This window comes from Gracilinanus agilis, chromosome 5, assembly GCF_016433145.1.
Source record: "Gracilinanus agilis isolate LMUSP501 chromosome 5, AgileGrace, whole genome shotgun sequence".
Taxonomy (NCBI): domain Eukaryota; kingdom Metazoa; phylum Chordata; class Mammalia; order Didelphimorphia; family Didelphidae; genus Gracilinanus; species Gracilinanus agilis.
Window position 1 is genome coordinate 312,058,360 of NC_058134.1, and position 19,309 is coordinate 312,077,668.

At 44.2% G+C, this 19,309-nt stretch overlaps 1 protein-coding gene across 1 annotated transcript in view; it reads left to right on the forward strand.

Annotated features, from left to right (window-relative positions):
• AMN1 (antagonist of mitotic exit network 1 homolog) overlaps positions 1-15,488 on the forward strand; it is a 38,704-nt gene extending 23,216 nt beyond the window's left edge. The window contains exons 6-7 of the mRNA XM_044677747.1: positions 5,631-5,742; positions 15,252-15,488. Coding sequence (XP_044533682.1) covers positions 5,631-5,742; positions 15,252-15,325 — 186 coding nt within the window. The 3' untranslated portion in view covers positions 15,326-15,488. The remainder of the gene's footprint in view (positions 1-5,630; positions 5,743-15,251) is intronic.
• The last annotated feature ends 3,821 nt before the right edge of the window (positions 15,489-19,309 follow it).

The window sequence follows — 19,309 nt, forward strand, 5'->3', positions numbered from 1 at the left end:
TACTCTTTGAGACTCTTGAGCACCTTTTGAAATTCTTTTCTCTCTAGGTTTTGATGAAGCTCTTCTCCCTTGCTTTTTGCTTTTTAGCTTTGCTGTTTGCTGTTCTCCCTTGCTTCTCCCACCACTCTCACTGTTCCTAGCAGTTTCCTTTGTCCAGATTAAGCCTGTTAACCATGAGTGTCTTCCAAGGCTCTTTCCTGGGCCTCCTTCTCTTCCCCTTCCCAACTAGTTCACTTTGTGATTTCATTGGCTCCCATGAATTCAAATTTCATGTCTTTGCAGATGATTCTCAGATGTATTTATCCTGACCTAAATTCTTGCCTTCAGTCTGCTACCTGCCACTGACATCCTGAACTGGAGGTACTGTGGCTATCTTAAACTCCATACATCCAAAAACTTGTAAGAACTTCTTATCTGTCAGCCTTAGAACCAAACAAGCCACAATTACACTACCCTGATGATCCCATCAGGCAAACCGGTCTACAGCAAAGGTATTTAGTTCCATTGGGAGAGAGAGAGAGAAGTCACACACCCTCACCCTCCAGGGGATGACCTAAACCTGAGCCCAGGGAGGAGATTACAGTTTTTATAGAATTTCTAGAAGGAAGCTGAGGGCCTTTAAAAGATTGGGAGATGGGCAACAGCCACTTGGATGCAACTTTGATAACAGAAATGGGGCACTGTTCAGGGCACACCCACCATTTCTGGTAGAACATTGCAAAGTTGTTTGCAGAGCATATAGCAGATTGATCCTGATCTTCCTAGGCAATTCTGTGTGTGTGTGTGTGTGTGTGTGTGTGTGTGTGTGTGTGTGTGTGTGATTTTTTTCCTTTTTTTTATTTAGAATATTTTTCCATGGTTACATGATTCAAGATCTCCCCCCACCGCCCACGCTCTTTTCTCCCCTCTCCCAAAGCTGACAAGCAAGTCCACAGGGTTATACATGCATCATTGTTCAAAACCTATTTCCATGTTATTCAGATAGTAGAATGATTTTTTAACATCAGAACCTTTATTGCATCGCCATCAAACTGCAAGATTGATCCTATGTTTTTCTTCTGCGTTTCTGCTTCCACAGTTCTTTCTCTGGATGTGGATAGTGTCTTTCTCATAAGTTTCTTGGTGTTGTCCTGGGTCATTGCATTGCTGCTAGTAGAAAAGTCTATTACATTAGATTGTGCCACAGTCTACCAGTCTCTATATACATCTATGGGAAAGGAAGGAATTTAAGACCAAGCAAGAAATAGAGAGCTTTGCAAAATGTAAAATTAATTATTTTGATTATATCAAATTAAAAAGGTTTTGTGCAAATAAAACCAATGCAACCAGAATTAGAAGGATAGCAACAAACTAGGAGAACATTTTTGTACCAAAACTCTAACAGAGTTTTAATTTCTCAAATATATAAGGAACTAAGTCAAATTTACAAAAAAATCAAGCCATTCCCCAATTGACAAATGGTTGAGGGACATGAATAGGCAGTTTTCACAGGATGAAATCAGAACTATCAATAATCACATAAAAAAGTGTTCTAAATCCCTCCTGATTAGAGAAATGCAAATTAAAACAACTCTGAGGTACCACCTTACACCTATCAGATTGGCCAATATGGCAGCAAAGGAAACTAATAAATGTTGGAGGGAATGTAGCAAAATGGGGACACTGATACACTGCTGGTGGAGTTGTGAATTGGTTCGACCATTCTGGAGGGCAATTTGGAACTATGCAAAAAGGCTTTAAAAGAATGCCTGCCCTTTGATCCAGCCATACCATTGCTGGGTTTGTACCCCAAAGAGATAATAAGGAAAAAGACTTGTACAAAAACATTCATAGTCGCACTATTTGTGGTGGCAAAAAATTGGAAAATGAAGGGGGGTCCATCAATTGGGAAATGGCTGAACACTCTGTGGTATCTGCTAGTGATGGAATACTATTGTGCTAAAAGGAATAACGAACTGGAGGGATTCCATGTGAACCTCCAGGAAGTGATGCAGAGCTAAAGTAGCAGAACCAGAACACAGAGACAGACACACTGTGGTACAATTGAATATAATAGACTACTAGCAGCAATGCAAGGATCTAGGACTATTCTGAGGGACTTATGAGAAAGAATGTTATCCACATCCAGAGAAAGGACTGGGAGCAGAAACACAGAGGAAAACCATAAGATCGATCATGTGGTTCAGTTGAGATGTGATTAGGGTTTTGATGTTAAAGGATCACTTTACTGCAAATATGAATAACATAAAAAATAGGTTTTGAACCCAGTAGAACTTGTCAGCTCTGGGAGGGGGGGAAATCATGAATCATGTAACCATGGGAAAATATTCCAAATAAAAATAAACAAACAAATAAATAAATGAATGACCGAATGAATGAAGTACTATCAATTCAACATACAACTATCAAAACCATCTGAGAGTGAATTTTTCTTGTCTTACTCTGTTCTTTTCTGTTCATTTTTTAAAGACTCTTTATCTGACTCTCTTTTTTTCTTCCTTCCCATCTTCCCTCCCTGCCTCTTTTTTCCTTTTCTTCTTCTCTTCTTTCCTTTCTTCCCTCCCTCTTTCCTTCCTTTCTCTGTTTTCCATTGCCCTCCTACCCTCTGCCACCACTGAAAAACCAAACCAAACCAAACCATTGAATGAACTAGTCCTCATCAAGCAAAACAAATTCCCAAGCTGGTTGTGTGTGAACATCCTTTTTTATTTTGCATCTTGAAGAGCCAGCCCCTCTGGGAGTATGCAGGTGTCATGCTTTCTCCTCAGTCCTTAGCAAAGGACTTATTGTTCTTGTTGGTCATTGCATTAGAGTTCTTAAAGCTTTCAAAGTTGTTATTCTCCAAAATCTTATCATTGTATAAATTGTTCTCCTAGTTCTATTCATTTCACTGTCATTTCAGTTCAGAGAAGACTTCCCTCAATTCTCTAAAATTCTCCCTTTTGACATGCCTTGTGGCACAAGATATCTCCATTATATTCACAACCATAATTTGTTTTAGCCATTTTCTAATTATTGGGCACCCCAGTTCTAGCTCTTTGTCACTTTAAAAAAACTGTTTTTAATATATTTGGGTCCTTTTCCTCTTTTTTTCCTCCTTCTTTTTGGTGTATAGAACTAGTTGTGGTATCTACTAGGTACTAGGGCCAAAGGTTATATACCGTCGAATGAATTTTTTGACATGTTTCCCAAATTTCTCTTCACAGCGATTGGACCAAGTCATAAATGTACTAACAGTGCATTAGTATGCCTATTTTCCTACAGCCCCACAAATGACAGTTATGTTCCTTCATCATCATTGCCAATCTGATGATTATGAGACAGAATCTCAGAGCATTTTCATTTTCTCCAGTAATTAGGGACTTGAAGCATTTATTCCTATGTCGTTGGTATCTTAGATCATAGTTTTCAGTAAACGGGAAGACTTTAGCAGGGACAACCAAGTAACTATCAGTCCAATAACATAATCCTTTCAAGGTTTCATTCGTATGGCACTGAAGAGGTACATTAACTTGGGTTTATTGTCAATTTAATGATGATGAAAGCAATGAACATTTGTTCAGTGATTTTGATCCATATTTTGTTCAAGAGTGTCTTGTAGTTCTAGACAGCTGGTGTTTCTTAGCTGGTACACTCACAGATATTTCAGACATTCTGTGGTGATTTTGAATAAAATCTCAGATCTGGTCTCTCTGGGTGAGCCGCCTCCTGGTTATGTTGAGGCAGCCCCACATGTACTGTCCTGATGGAAACCCTCAGAGAGGCAGAGTGCGTTCATTTTGCTAGTAAGACAGAATCATAGTCTCCCTCTCTTCAGTCAGCGCCCAGGGAGCTGTGTCCAGAAAGCCGGTCACCGTTCAGCTCCACATCTGCTCTATCTGTATGGCAAAGCCTGGAATAATCAAAGGATTCCCTTGTAAGAGTCTAGAGCATCTCCCCGACGTGTCCCTAGGAGAACATTTCTGACCAGAGCAGTCCCTGAAACAGAAGATTTGCAGTCGCTTCCATCTGAAAAACAAGACCAGCTATGAAGTAAAATGGAGAAGTCTTTTTTTTTAGTTCATTTATTTAATTAATTAATTTAGAGTCTTCCCATGGTTACATGATTCGTGTTCTTTCCCTCCCCCCAGCCAACAAGCACTTCCACTGGGCTTTCCATGTGTCATCGATCAAGACCTATTTCCATATTATTGATATTTGCACTGGGGTGATTGTTTAGAGTCAATATCACCAATCATACTCCATTGACCCATGTGATCAAGCGGTGGTTTTTCTTCTGTGTTTCCGCTCCCACAGTTCTTTCTCAGGATGTGGATGATGTTCTTCCTCATAAGTCCCTCAGAATTGTCCTGGATCCTTGCATTGCTGCTAGTACAGAAGTCTGTTATATTCGATTGTGCCACAGCATCTCCGTCTCACGGAGAAGTCTTGATGTTCCCAGAGAAGAACGTGGCATTGGCTGGCTTTGAGTGTTGCTGTGGAAATGTTGACTAGAGTTTGCATCGTTATTCAGCTCGACGCAGTTGCTCTTGCGAAGTTGATGCTGTTGAGGAAATCAGAAAAGAAAATCCATGAGCCGCTGAGGGAAAAGATGCATTCGGTCAATAAGCACGTATCAAGCGCCTGCAGCATGCCAGGCACTGCGCTAAGAGCAGGGGCTACACAAAGTCAGCCTCTGCCCTTGAGGAGCTCACAGTGGATGAGCCATAACATTTGAATTCCAGCGGAATAAAAAAATCCTTTGATCATCTGTCTCCAAACGAAATCGGCTCCGGCTTCTCGCCTTAGTCAAGCCTTGAGCAATGTGGCTTTCACAGACCATCAGAAGACAAGATTTTCTTTGGAAATGACTCTGAAAAAATCTTTGAGAGTCATCCTTTTAAGGTTATTTTAATTTTAGTCCAGGAAGCTATGTGGCCCAGGGAATAGACGCTAGGTCTGAGTTCAAATTCAGTCTTGGGCACTCACTGGCTGTGTCGCCCTGGGCAGGACCCTAACCACTTTGCCTCCGTTTCCTCCTCTGTAGAATGGTGATATAACGGCACCCAACTCCCAATTCCTACGAGGACCAAACGTGCCCGGCACATAATAAGCACTAAATAAATGTCAGCTATGGTTGTTTTCAGTTAGCTACCAGTATTTATTTAATATAGGTATTATTATTACGACTTGAATGCAGTGGCTTCTCTAGCCAACGTGGAGTACCTTGCAGGTTTTGGCGCGCGTGCCGTGGCTTTACGTAACTTTTCTCGGTCCGGGGCACAGCTCGTCAGCAGTCACTGAATAGGCGATGATGGTTCTTGTCTTCTTCCATTCAGGAAGCTTCCACCCGCAGCACAGAAGCTCCTCTGTGGCCGTGTCTGTGGATGCACCCTCCGGGGGAGATGAGGAGTCTGTCTGGGCGCTTTTCGGATGGTCAGTAATGGCTGACTCTTCCGTTAAGGACTCTGTTGGTGCCCAAATGGAAAGAATTGCCGCGAGGGATTGTGTTCTGTGGTGTGAATTCTAGCCACAACTGTGGCTAAGAGAAAACACGAGGTGCAGCTGTTGCTCGGCTTCTCTTGGGGAATCGTGTTCCAGGAATAAGCTCCGCTAATTCTGTCCTTGTTCTTCTGTTTTTGTCCTTGTAGGAGATTCACATGGGGCACTGCGTGAACCTGACCGACGGGGCCGTGGAAGCCGTGCTCACATGCTGCCCTCAGATACACATTTTGCTCTTTCACGAGTGCCCCCTAATCACAGGTGAGTTTGCCGGGGCTGCTCCACTGGGGGACCTTCGGCAGAGAGGACTCTCTCAGGCACGCTTCCGGGGGCTTTCGGGCTGCAGACCCGCCGCTCCCGCCCTTAAAATTGGGAAATGTGAATGAGTTGGGCCGGTGGAGAGCCGCGCCGTTGTGTCCGGCGGCTTCTGTCCTTCTGCCCTCCACGCTCGCTCAGAGTCCGCCCACGATCGGGCTCATGGCTTCCGCGTCCCCGTCATCCCCTTTTCCTCTAACCTCTCGCCTCTGCCGCCGCCGGGTCTCTTCCAGAGAGTCCGTCTTCTCGTCACGGGCCGAGGATTTGAGCTTCTGCCCCGGCCTCGGGCCTCCGGTAAAGACTGAATTCATTCCCTTCAGGAGGTACTGGTGGGATCTCCTTGCTGGCCAGGGCACTCTCAGAAGCCTTTTGCAGCCCCACGAGGCAAAGGCATCCCTTCCGAGGCGCCCGGCTTTCCGCCTCGTGCACCTCTCGCAACAGACATCGCTCCAACTCTGCGGGTCTTTGTCCGCAGGGCCGTGTCTAATGCATTGTTGGTGGCGTCGTGAGGGGATCCAGGCGTTGGAGGGCGCTTGGGAACTGCCCAAAGGCTCTAAAGCGGTGCCTCGCCTCGGCCCGGGAATGCCAGAGAGGTCGCAGGAAGGGGCCAGACCTGCCCACACGAGGATGTTTCTAGCTGCTCTTGGCACAGCACAGAATTGGGAATCGAGGGGGCGTCCACCCGCCGAGGAAGGGCCGGCCCACTCGGTGTCTCGAGCTGGAAGAAATGACCAACAGGAGGATTTTGGGAAAAGCCAGAAGGATCTGCAGGACCGGCGCGGAGGGAGAGAAGCCGAACAGAATCCTCGTGCGGTTATCAGCAGCGACCGCGCGGCTCCTCTCGGCCACGCACAATCTGGGTCAGACGGGAAAGGCTGGCGAGCAAGAACTGCCGCATCGGCGGAAGCAGATCCAAGCAGACGGGCTTTAGGGTTTGATTTGGGCCTTTGGTCTTGTCTGGATGGGCTCTTGCAACAATGGCCGATGTGGAAGGGGTTTAGATGATAAAGCACGTACGTTCGGCCCAGTTCAGCTCGCTTACTAACTGCCAATGCGGGGAGGGAAGAAGGCGAAGGAGATGGTTTGGATCTGATAATTTTGGGAAGGGTTTATTGAAAATTATTATTACATGTAATTAGGAAAATAACATACCTTTGGATTTTTAAGAAATGCTATCCAGATTTGCCATCACCTTCCTTCCTACTTAAATAGCCAGTGTTTCTTGCCTCTATCTTTTTTTTTAAGCCCTCACCTTCCACCTTAGAAGCAATATTGTGTGTTGGTTCCAAGACAGAAGAGCAGTTAGGGCTAGGCTATGGGGGTTAAGTGACTTGTGCAGGGTCACCTAGCTAGGATATATCTAAGGCCAGATTTGAACCCAGAACCTCCCATCGCCAGACCTGGCTCTCAGTCCATGGAGCTGCTCCTCATTGCATTTGTCAGAGAAAAACTTCAAATATAGCATCCCAAAAGTTTTCCAGCTGGCATCCATCTTCAGAGAGTCACTGTCACATTCTTTTTTAAAGCAAATTCTGCTTTTTTCCCCAAACAGATTGAAAGTAACCTCTTTAAAAGATTGAAACATTTTCATTTTTCCCAATTGCATATAAAAACAATGTTTGATATTCATTTTTCTTAATGTAGAGGTCCCAATTTGCACCCTCTCACCATCCCTTCCCGTATAGTTTACAGAAGTGCAGTCATGGAAAACACACTTCATATTAGTCACACTGGGAAAGAAAAAACAAACAAGGAAAAGGAAGAAAGTCTTTAAAAGTCTGCTTGGATCCGCGACCAGACTCCGTCAGGCCTTCTCTGGAGGCCGAGGGAGGTCCATTGTTCAGCGTTCTCCTGGTTCTCTTCACCTCACCTTACATGAGCGCATCCTGGCCTTTCCGGCTCGTCCTTCCCAGTGGATGGATGTCGTGCCTCCACCTTCCGATTCTTTGCCAGCATCTAGAAGGATGTTTGTACAAGTGGGTCCTTTTCCTTTTTTTTTTTAATCTCTTGGGCTGCAGACCCAGGAGTGGTTTGGCCAAAGGGTACCCGATTTTGTAGCCCTTTGGGCGTCGGAGCTAAATGGCTTTCCACATTCACGACTCTGCACGATGTTCCCTCGTCCCCTCCAACGTTTGTCCTTTTCCTTTCCTGCCGTAGCAGCCCACCCAGGATTATTTTTGTTTCTCTAATCCGTGGAGATCTGGAGCATTTTTTCGTATGACTCTGGAGGCTTGGTGACATCCTCCGACCATCTATCCATCGGGGAGCCTTTCCCTCCTGTCTCAGAATCCGTCCCAAGGCCAGGCAGCGGCTGCTCCAGAGGAGGCCAGAGCCGGGAAGCTGAGCACTTGTAGATGGGACTCTTCACAGAAAAGCCGTCTTGCCCGATAACCGTCCCTCGTGATGCCCCATGGCCCAGGCGTGGGGGCACTGACGGCCGGCCGGTGACATCTTTCAGGGGTTTGACAGTCCCAGCAGAGTCTTCTGTACGCCAGACCAGGAGCTTCTGCCGGCGCTGAGCAGGGAGGCGGTTCGGTTTCTTCTCAAAAACGGAGACTTAAGCCTGTCGTTTCCAACTTAACCTATTTTTACTGAAGGAAGCCGATCCTTTTCTTCAGAGCTGCTGTGTAACAAATGATGAACTGAAAGGATTAAGTAGGTACTGTGGCAAGAAATAACTTTCCAAGGAATGGCCCAAGTTGTCTTAACTTGGCTCCTAAAGGCCTGGTTTACCGCTAGGAATAAATCTTACCAAAAAACCCACTAAAATAATCCAAGATTATCCTTTACAATTGCTCTCCCAGTCTTTGCTTCTTACCCAGGAAGGGCCCCTGTTATTTTTTTTAAACCCTTCTAATGCAGAAGAATGGTTAGGGCTAGGCAATTAGGGTCACACAAGCTAGGAAGTGTTTGAGGCCACATTTGAACCCAAGTTCTCCGGAATCCAGGCCTGACACTGTCCACTCTGCTACCTAGCTGCCTCCCCCTGTTTCCTGTCGGTCAATCAGAAGGGCTCCTGCCTTTCCTAGAACCACATTGCAGAGCTGCATATGGACAACAGAATTGCCAGACTTCTCCCACTTCTTTGTGTCCTCTCAGAGTCCCCTGGGATCTGTTTCTGAGCAGTTGTCCAGCTTCCCTTCTGTCTCTGAGCTGAGGTCCGGAAGCTCCATGGCCCACCTCCAGTGTTGCTGCTGCCTGCGCTCCAGGCCAGCCCCCTCTGCAGTGTTCCAGTTCTGCACAACTCCCCAAACCATCCTGCGTGTCTGGTGGCCACCCTTTTTTTAAACAAAATTACTGTTGATATACCTTCTCTCCTGCAGAGAGAGTCCATAGAGTGGCCATGTCCAAAAACGTATGTTTCTTTCTGACCTTGTGTCTATCATCCTTCTATACTTGAATTTTGAATAGAACTTTGCTACCAGATTTTGTCTTTTTAAGTGTTTTCTGAATTGAATTAGAATTTTCCCAATATCACGAGGGCCACATCTGCAATTCATGAGTTAATTAATAGTCATGTGAAATAACACAGGTCATGTAATGGAGAGTTGTATGATATGGAAGTTTTAAACCAAACATATATTTTAAATTTTTGTTGATGTTTCTGTATTGTTTCTTATAAACTATGTAGTAATATCTATTCATGAGTTCTTTTCTTTTTATCCTGTTTTCTTATGTTTTACGCAGCATATATTAAGATTGTCTTCTCCACTAGTGTTTATTAAACTGTTACTTAAATTAGAAGAAAATATGATTTTTCTTATGATTCTTTCTCCTGAGGCTTATTTTTATCAAAGATCTGCTTAGTGAGCGTCTAGGAAAGGAAGTGGTGATGCCAGAGAGCCAGCCCGACCTCCTCCAGAAGCAGGCGTGCCAGACTAACCAGCTCTCCTCTTTTGACAGGGTTACTAAATTGATACAGGAATGCTATATGTAGCAAGCATACATATAGTTTACCTAGATTTTAGCAAAGTTTTTGGTAAAGTATTTCATATCACCCATATGGGAAAGATGGAGGCCTGTGGACTAAATGATCACAATTTTTGGATTCAGAACTGTGTGAATGACTGGATGCAAAGAGGAGTTGTTAGTGGTTCGTCGTCGCCTTGGGAGAGTTCTGCAGTGGACTATTCCAAGGACCCAGGCTTGGCCCTGAGCTGCCTGAGATTTATTTATCTGTGATTTGGGTGAAAGCATGGATAAAACCAAATCGCCAAGCTAGAGGAGACCGTTGATACATCGGATGTCAAAGCCAGCATCCAAAAACATCCTGAATGTATGGAACCTTGAGCCGAGGCCAGCCGTGTGAAATCGGATAGAGAGAACATAAAGCTTTCTCCGTGGTTACAAAAAGGAGAGTTTGGGGTTTTAGAGGAATGGTGGCACTGGAGAAAAAAGTCCCAGCTTGTAAGGTACATTCTCCCTCGGCTCGGCACCAATGAAGGCCTCTTACTGGACACCAGAAGGACTTCCTAGACCGGGAGCCCCGGCCTTCACAGCCTCACAGGCACGGTCCATCGGGGGTGTGCAAAAGGGACGACGGTCAAGGCAGGAGCCAATCCGGTCAGGAGACGGTTTTCAGCCTTCCCTCATCGAGGCCATAAACGATAGACCGACGTCATCAGACTCAGCTCACTCTGCCTCCTCCCAGCAGACCGTCACCGCCGGAAGCCCTAACCAGAGCCAACACGACCACCTTCCACGGCTGCCTCCAAGATGGTCCCGTCATCTGTGCCAGAAAGCAGGCTTCCGTCAAGCGCTGCCCCCAGCGTTCAAGGCCGACAGCAGAAACCCTGAATTTTATCGGTAGCCCTAAATTCCAACACGCCCCCCTCGTGCTCTCCTTGGCCGGCGTCGCCGCTGGCCTCGGCACGCCGGGAGCGTTCTTTGTGCCTCCTCGTTTCGATGACCTCCGATCCGGGACTGCACTTCAGTAAAGCACCTGGAGCGCCCTGGCACCGTGCCAAGGGCTGGAAGACGAGGAAAGGCGGCAGCACCAGTGTGGTCCCCCCCCCCCCGGGAGACCCCGTGCACGTGAGGCCACGGCGTGCCGGATGCGCCCCTCAGGGCCGGTCAGGCTGCTCTCCCCCAACAAGCAGAGGCAGGACGTCGAGCCACGTGGCGCCCACAGAGGATGGAGCCATGGCCAGCACTCCTCCCTCCGTGGCGCTCTTCAGGAAGGGTTGGCCCCAGATTTCTGAGGATATTCTCAACCCTTTCAAGGAGACACTAGGATGCTGGAGCTGGAAAGGACCTCCCCCACCATCCAGATCGACCCTCTCATTTACAGATGAGGAAACCGAGACCTAGGAAGGCTAAGCGGCTTAAAGTGGTAAGCATCAGGGGGCAGCCGGGGGGCTCAGTGATGGAGAGCCAGGCCCAGAGACAGGAGGTCCTGGGTTCAAATTTGACCTTAGACACTTCCTACCTGGGCAAGTCACTTAACCCCCATGGCCCACCCTGACCACTCTTCTGCCTTAGAACCAATACATAGTATTGATTCTAAAATGGAAGGTGAGGATTAGAAAAATAAAACAAAAAAACAAACATAAAAAAATAAACAAAGTGGTAAGCATCAGAGATGGGTCCAATCCAAGGTCATCGAAACCCTTTTTAAAGTTCTCGGGTCTTCTTTGTAGAAGCGTTAGATTGACATTGATTGACAGCGCTCTGGAGTCAGCAGCTCATTATCAAGTCACCTCTCTGTTGGGGTCTCATTTCCTTGTCCATACGATGAGGGAGGCGGCCTTTGTGTAACATGAATGCAATCAATGTCTCTCACTTTTATCCATATCTCATTTTTCTTCATTATAGGAGGCAAATGAGTTTTCCCTAGACAGTATTATTTATTTTAATATTGTATCAACATCACATAAAGAAAATTCTGTATTTTAAGAACGATGACTCTTCACCATATAGAAATAGATTTGTATAAAAAGATTTTTTTATATCAGAAATATATACCTTTGTGGCACTAGTTATTTTTATTCTACATTTTATTAAAATTGGAAAAAAATTGCCAGACCGTAGCAGGGAGTCTAAGCAGAGGGGCATTAAATACCTTTTTCACATGCATAGGAAAACATTCTAATTATGCAGATGTTTGCACATCTGGTTTTTTAAAATATCCAACCCAAAGGTTTACCTCAACCACCTTTCATGGTGCCATTGAAGATTTTACTTCCTATTTCTACTTCTACTTTTGCTTAGTATACACAACCTTCTAAAATCCAAGTAGGCTTTGAGAATTGCATTTTATTGTCAAGAAAAAATATATCATGCATGGCAATAAAAATCATATATTTTTGTCTAAATCCAGAAGAAAAAGGCATCAGTCTTGTTTAAGCAAGTCAGGTAGTGTTGTCTTAACAGCGAGCCTTGGACCTTTTCTTGGTTTTCTTCTAGTTTTATCCTAATTTTGATCTTGTTAGAATCTTTAGATTCTAATAGCGTTATGATTATACTAATAACTGATGGAAGAAGGACTGCCACATTCATAACAAGTCATTTTGTTTTGTCAAATAAATTCATTTCATTTTTTATGATCTTATTCACTGCTCACTATAATCAGTACTTCTCATTTTTCAGGAAAATATTGGGGCAGCTAGGCGTCCAGCAGATAGAGTACCGGACCTGAGTTCATATCACACTTCTCTGTGTGACCCTGGACAAGTCACTTGACCCCAATTTCCTAGCTCTTATTTCTTTCCTGTTTTAGAATGGATACTAAGAAGGTATGGGTTTAAAAAAGAAAGAAAAAGACATTATTTAGGATGTACAGGCATGAGGCATTTGCATAGTTCATTGATTATTAGTATTTTCTTCTTCATTTAGTAATTGCCACATTTTCTCAAATTATTTGCTTTACTTTTTTTTTTTGACCAACCATATGATGTCATTGGTTACCACAGCACATACTCTCTTGCTCTGCGCCTTCGTCTGAGACAAGTGTGCGCTCGCTTATCCAGAGGCACATGCCCAGCGTCTTCCTGATTCCAAGGCAGCCTTTGCCTTGTCTCTCTGTTCCCTCTCTGCTTCCGTGGCCAGTCGCTGGACAGGATTCGGTGGAATCATTATTTGGTCCCACCAGAGAGCACATCCCCAGGGAGGGAGGTCAACCCTCCCTCTCTGAAGCGATAGAAGTGGGACATCCAGGCCTCCCAATGGCTTCTCCACCAAGCATGGACACTAGTGTGCTGAGTAACCCAACTTCCCTGAGCTTCACAGCCAGCAAGCCAGCCCCGGGGAAGGCAAATGGCCCAGAGACCGACCTGGGCAGCATCTTTGCCAGCAGTGACAGCCTCCACTCAACAGGTCCCAAGTGGAGGCCACCATCTTGCCTTCTCAACCTTCTCCTTCTGGCTGTCCCCAATCCTTCCCTGTCCCTACAAGCTGGATTGTGTAATGGTTCTCCTGTCCAGTGCCCCCACTCTGTCTGGTGCCTCCCTCTGTCTGGTGCCCCCACTCTGTCCGGTGCCCCCACTCTGTCTGGTGCCCCCACTCTGTCTGGTGCCTCCCTCTGTCTGGTGTCCCCACTGTCCGGTGCCTCCCTCTGCCTGGTGCCCCCTCTCTGTCCAGTGCCTCCCTCTGCCTGGTGCCCCCACTCTGTCCGGTGCCTCCCTCTGTCTGGTGCCTCCCTCTGCCTGGTGCCCCCACTCTGTCCAGTGCCCCCACTCTGTCCAGTGCCCCCACTCTGTCCAGTGCCCCCACTCTGTCTGGTGCCTCCCTCTGTCCAGTGCCTCCCTCTGTCTGGTGTCCCCACTCTGTCCAGTGCCTCCCTCTGCCTGGTGCCCCCACTCTGTCCAGTGCCTCCCTCTGTCTGGTGCCTCCCTCTGCCTGGTGCCCCCACTCTGTCTGGTGCCTCCCTCTGTCTGGTGCCTCCCTCTGGTGCCCCCACTCTGTCCGGTTTCTCCCTCTGCCTGGTGCCCCCACTCTGTCCGGTGCCTCCCTCTGTCCGGTGCCTCCCTCTGCCTGGTGCCCCCTCTCTGTCCGGTGCCTCCCTCTGTCTGGTGCTCCCACTCTGTCCAGTGCCCCCACTCTCTCCAGTGCCCCCTCTCTGTCTAATGCCCTACTCTGGCCAATGCCCCCACTCTGTCTGGTGCCCCCTCTCTGTCCAGTGCCCCCTCTCTGTCTAATGCCCCACTCTGGCCAATGCCCCCACTCTGTCTGGTGCCCCCTCTCTGTCCGGTGCCTCCTCTCTGACCAGTGTCATCCTGGCCTCTCCACCAGACTCTAATCATCTTACACTGGATCTTGCCTCCATTTCTCCTACTACAAAAGAAATTCCTCCCGTGTGGGCCAAGTTGTGTAATTTTTCTGCCTTCGAGGTAGTGTCTCAAGTGGATCTGGCCTGCCTCACTCTTCTTCTCGGGCCTTTCCTGCTCCTCTTCAGCCTTGTCAGGATGGCCAGTACACATTCTAGATGCAGACAGGGTGTGTGGCACCTTTGTCTACCCCACTCTGAGACGTCCCCCTTTTCCTCCTCCCTGGCCTCACTTTCTCAGGTGCAGGTGCTCCTCCTTTGGTTCTTGCTTCATAAGTGTGAGGCCTTTTGGCCTGGATCTCCTGAGCCCATCTGGTTTCTGGTAGGAGGTGCATTTTGCCACTCCAAGTGACTCCAAGGTTTTCCCAACTGTTCTAATTCTCTCCATCAACTCCTCCTGCAGCCTGTGGTGTGGATGAGACCCCTGGCTGGGATGACACCTGAATTCTGTGTCTCCTAAGCCCGGGGTGGCTACATGGAGAACAGAAATAGAATTTAGATTCATGTGTGTCATTTGTCTTCTGTAGGATGCTCCAAGTCCAGAATCTTGGCTCTGTTTGAGAATGAAGAACTAGTATTACTATTTAATGCTCAGTTTTGACTTTGACTTTTATTTATTTAAAAAAGACTCCATAGGGGACAGTGAGGTGGCTTGGTGGATGGAGAGACAGGCCTAGAGACAGGAGGGAGGTCCTGGGTTCAAATCCTACCATAGGCACTTCCCAGCTATGTGACCCTGAGCTTCATCTCTATTGCCTAATAACCCTTAACTTTCTTCTGCCTTGGACCCAATACACAGTTCTGATTCTAACATGGAAAGTAAGGATTTATTGGGGGGGGGGGGGGAGGGAAGGAAAGACTATGTGAAGATGGCCACACCACAGAACAGCTTTGGATCTCTGCCATAAATTTAGCCTCTGGAGGCATTAAGGTGGCACAGTGAATAGAGTGTCAGGCCTGGAGTCATGAGGACCTGGATTCAAATCTGGCGTCAGACTCTTCAGAGCTATGTGACCCTAGGCAAGTCACTTACCCATCATTTCCCTAGTCTTTCTGTCTTAGAGTTGTTTGAAGAGAGAAAGGGTTTACATACTTTAAAAATGAACATTTTAAATTAAAAAAAGAGAGCCTCCATCCATTGTGCATGTACCTCCCCTTCCTGCTATCTAACCCTTGTGATCTTCTTTTTCAGATCATTCCCGAGAAGTCTTGGAGCAGTTAGTGGGCCCAAACAAGATCAAACAAGTAACGTGGACTGTGTACTGATGCTTTCTCGATCCTCCGATGACTCGGCTGTTTTCCCTAGAAAGGACTGCCCGGGGAAGCTGGCTTTTCTTCACCCAGGCCATATTGATTTGTCTCTGTTTTTAGCTGTCTCCGCATGACTTGCTCTGTCTGTAGTGAAATATGTAACTAAATAAAATATTAGTGGGTTGGTGGTATAATGGTAAAGAGAGGTTAGATTGGTTTCTAGGTTCTTGATGTAATAGTCCTTTGGGCCAGTTATTAAAATCGTTTAGATCTGGGAAAGGATTCAGGAAGAGACTCACAAGGTAACAATAAGATGTTAAACAGGGTTTATTATATAACTGGGACAGGGAAGGGAAGGGAGTGGGATCATCTAACTGGGTAGAACTAAATCCTTTCCACCAAAGTCCAACAGGTTTCCAGTAGATGTTTCTACACTGATTTCTACCTCAAGTTCCCCAGCTATCTGTATTCATTCCTAACCAACCCCCCCCCCCCTTTGGTAGTATTAAGAGTAAGGAAAAGCTGGAAAATAGGTCCACTGGGTCAGCAGGGGAGATCTCACAACTGTTGTCCTCAGGGTCTGGCAGGAATCCAGTAGAGTCTTAGCAACATAAAATCGAAAAGGAAAGGGAGTAAAGATCTGACTACACAGTCCACCTGTGTAACTTACTAGACTCAACCTCTTCCTGGCCAGTGATAAGCTTGATGGATAATCCACTCAGACAGGGTTTCCAGAGAGAGCCAGTACCTCCAGAGAGTAAGTCCAGGAAATAACTGTCACCAGAAAAGTCACTGACTCCAGAGTTCTGGAATTTTCTCTTTGCCTCTGCTTGGCACTTCTTGCTTTCCCTGATTTCACTATAACAGTCCTCCCCCTTTGCACAAAGCCAAAATAGTGTTGTAAACAATTTATTTGTGCACTAACAAACTTATATTTCCCCTAAACTAAAATTCTTACCCAAAATAACAAACAACCTACACTCAACTATCTTATCTAATAATCTACCTTACTCTAGGGATTTAATCAAAGAAAGGAAAAAGGAAAATTATACATTGAACAATTATAAAGTTCAAAGTACAAATCAAACATATGCAAAAGCAAAATTAACAAAACATCAAAAATAGAAATACAAACACAAATTTCATGCAAAATATTAAAATCATAAAATACTACTGTTATAAACTAATACAGAAAAATTATATTACTATTGTAATGCATAAACAGCAAAGTTAAAATTTTGAAAAATACATTTAACACAACATTGCATAAGTTTTTTTTTTTTTTTTTTTTTTTTTTTTGTTTGTTTTTTTTTTTTTACACCCTTGTACTTCGGTGTATTGTCTCATAGGTGGAAGATTGGTAAGGGTGGGCAATGGGGGTCAAGTGACTTGCCCAGGGTCACACAGCTGGGAAGTGGCTGAGGCCGGGTTTGAACCTAGGACCTCCTGTCTCTAGGCCTGGCTCTCACTCCACTGAGCTACCCAGCTGCCCTGCATAAGTTTTTACATAAAAGTTAAACCAATCCATAAAACTTACTTTTGCAAAATACATTTAAAAGTAGATGAAAATTTAAAACAATCTTATTCTAAATTAAACCTTATTCGTATTACAAAAAACTGAACTTTTATATAAAACTGTATATATAAAAACTTAACCAGTATCAAATATTAACTATATACATAACTATACACATAATACATACATATGATACATGTGTGCTATACACATATACACCCAATATGTACACATGTTACATATATACATATACATATGATATAATACAATTTTACAATCATAACTATAATACACACTAGCTACACACATTTACATATAGATTTACATATTTATGTGATCTTTAATGTTATATGTAATGCATGTTTATGTATGTTGCAATGTAGTTTATAATGTAAGTTAGTACCTTATCTTATCATCTCCAAACTCTAAGTTATCTAACTACAGTCCTATCTTAATGTAATCTCCTAAAGCTAGCCCTAACTACCTATTCTATCATTCTAATCTAACTAAAATCTAAACTAAATCCTATACTAAGTAACTATCTATTGTTACTAACTATCCTATAACTAATTATAACATTGTTAATACCAAATATTGTGTTATTGGAAATATTGCTGTCCTTGAACTACATTTCCCATAAACCCACTGGCTTCTTGTCATTACACAATGATGTAGACAGAGAGATAAAACTGAGGGGCTGGCATTTCACTTCTTCTTTATTTACTATCCAGCATGGTGGGAGCAGGTAACAGCACACTTTTTAAGCAGCCTTAGCTAGCATGGCATGTGGCTTTATTTTCTAGTGGCTTCTAATCTTTAAAAAACATAATATTTTTAAAGTTATCCTTTTATATTCATTTTATTTTTTACACTATACATTGTTCAACAATTGTTCAACAAGTGAATCAATGTATCATAACCATGTTTATGTTTTTGCATATGTTTTGTTATGTTGTTATTTGTGCTATGTTATGTTGTGTTGTGTTACTGTGGCATGCATTATACCTACAAAAACTTCAGATCTTTCTCTTCTTATCTTGTTTGAAAAAAATCTCCTTTTCTCCAAAGTCCATGGTAGTAATATGTATTGATGAATGCTTATGAATATGTGTTATGTTGCTATATTACATTATCCAAATTCCTTAGAACATTAGTCCATTAATACTTGATCCTCTTCATTATAACTTTTCTTTAAAAGTCTTTATCTGCTTAATACTTAGAAGTTTTTCAGTCTTTGCACAATGTCCTCCAATTTCTCTGAATCCTCCTCTTCCTCAGCAATGTCCTCTTCCATCCCAATGTCCTCTTCCACTGGAATGGTCCTCTCCTTACTGATTTTTTTGACTGATGAATCTCAACTTTTCATGAACTCTTCTTCTCCTTCAATTTCTACATTTTCATTATCAAGCTAATTTAATATGTGAACAATGATACCACACATCTCTTTCTAATACCTTTTTTTAGATTTTTTTTTTTTTAATTTTAAACCCTTAACTTCTGTGTATTGACTTATAGGTGGAAGAGTGGTAAGGGTAAGCAATGGGGGTCAAGTGACTTGCCCAGGGTCACACAGCTGGGAAGTGTCTGAGGCCAGACCTGAACCTAGGACCTCCTGTCTCTATCCACTGAGCTACCCAGCTGCCCCCTCTTTCTAATACTTTTAATGAAGATGGTGAAACTAATACAATTGTATAAGGACCTCCCCAACTTTCTTGTGTTGCCGATGTTTTGGCAAAATTTTTCACATATACCATGTCACCTGGTTGAAAATTATGAAGAGAATAATCCAGTGGGCCAGATTGGATCAATACTCCCATATCATGCAGTTCTCTAAGCCATTGTTGTAATGCATGAAGCAATTTGACAATATCCTCCTAAGAGAGATGTATAAACAGCCTTACAAGTTTTTGCCAGCAATGGAGCATGTCTGAAGAGCATTTCATATATGCATATGTTGATATATGAAATATACGAAAAAAAGATGATATATGCAAATCTGCTCTTGGTCTTGCACATAGGTAAAACAATACTATGGGAAGAATATCTGGCCATTGTAGATGAGTTTCAGCACAAATTTTCCCCACCATAGTCTTGAGTTCCCTATTCATATGCTCTACTTGACCTGAACTTTGTGGATGATAAGGAACATGATACTTAGGTATTATTTCTAGATTTTCATAATTCTTTTAAGAATATCTTGTGTGAAATGAGATCCTTTATCAGAATATATGGTAAGTGGTACACCAAACCTAGGAACAATTTCCTTAACACTTTCACCACAAAGTTAGCTGTATTTGTAGTAGATGGAAAAGCTTCAGACCACTTTGTTAATCTGTCCACAATTACAAGACAAAACTTGTATCTTCCAGCTTTTGGCATGCTTACATAATCAGTTTGCAAATTCTCAAATGGACAGTATGCCAAAGGTCTACCACCTAAACCTTTCGTTCTGAATGTACTTTGATTAAAAATTTGGGAAACAA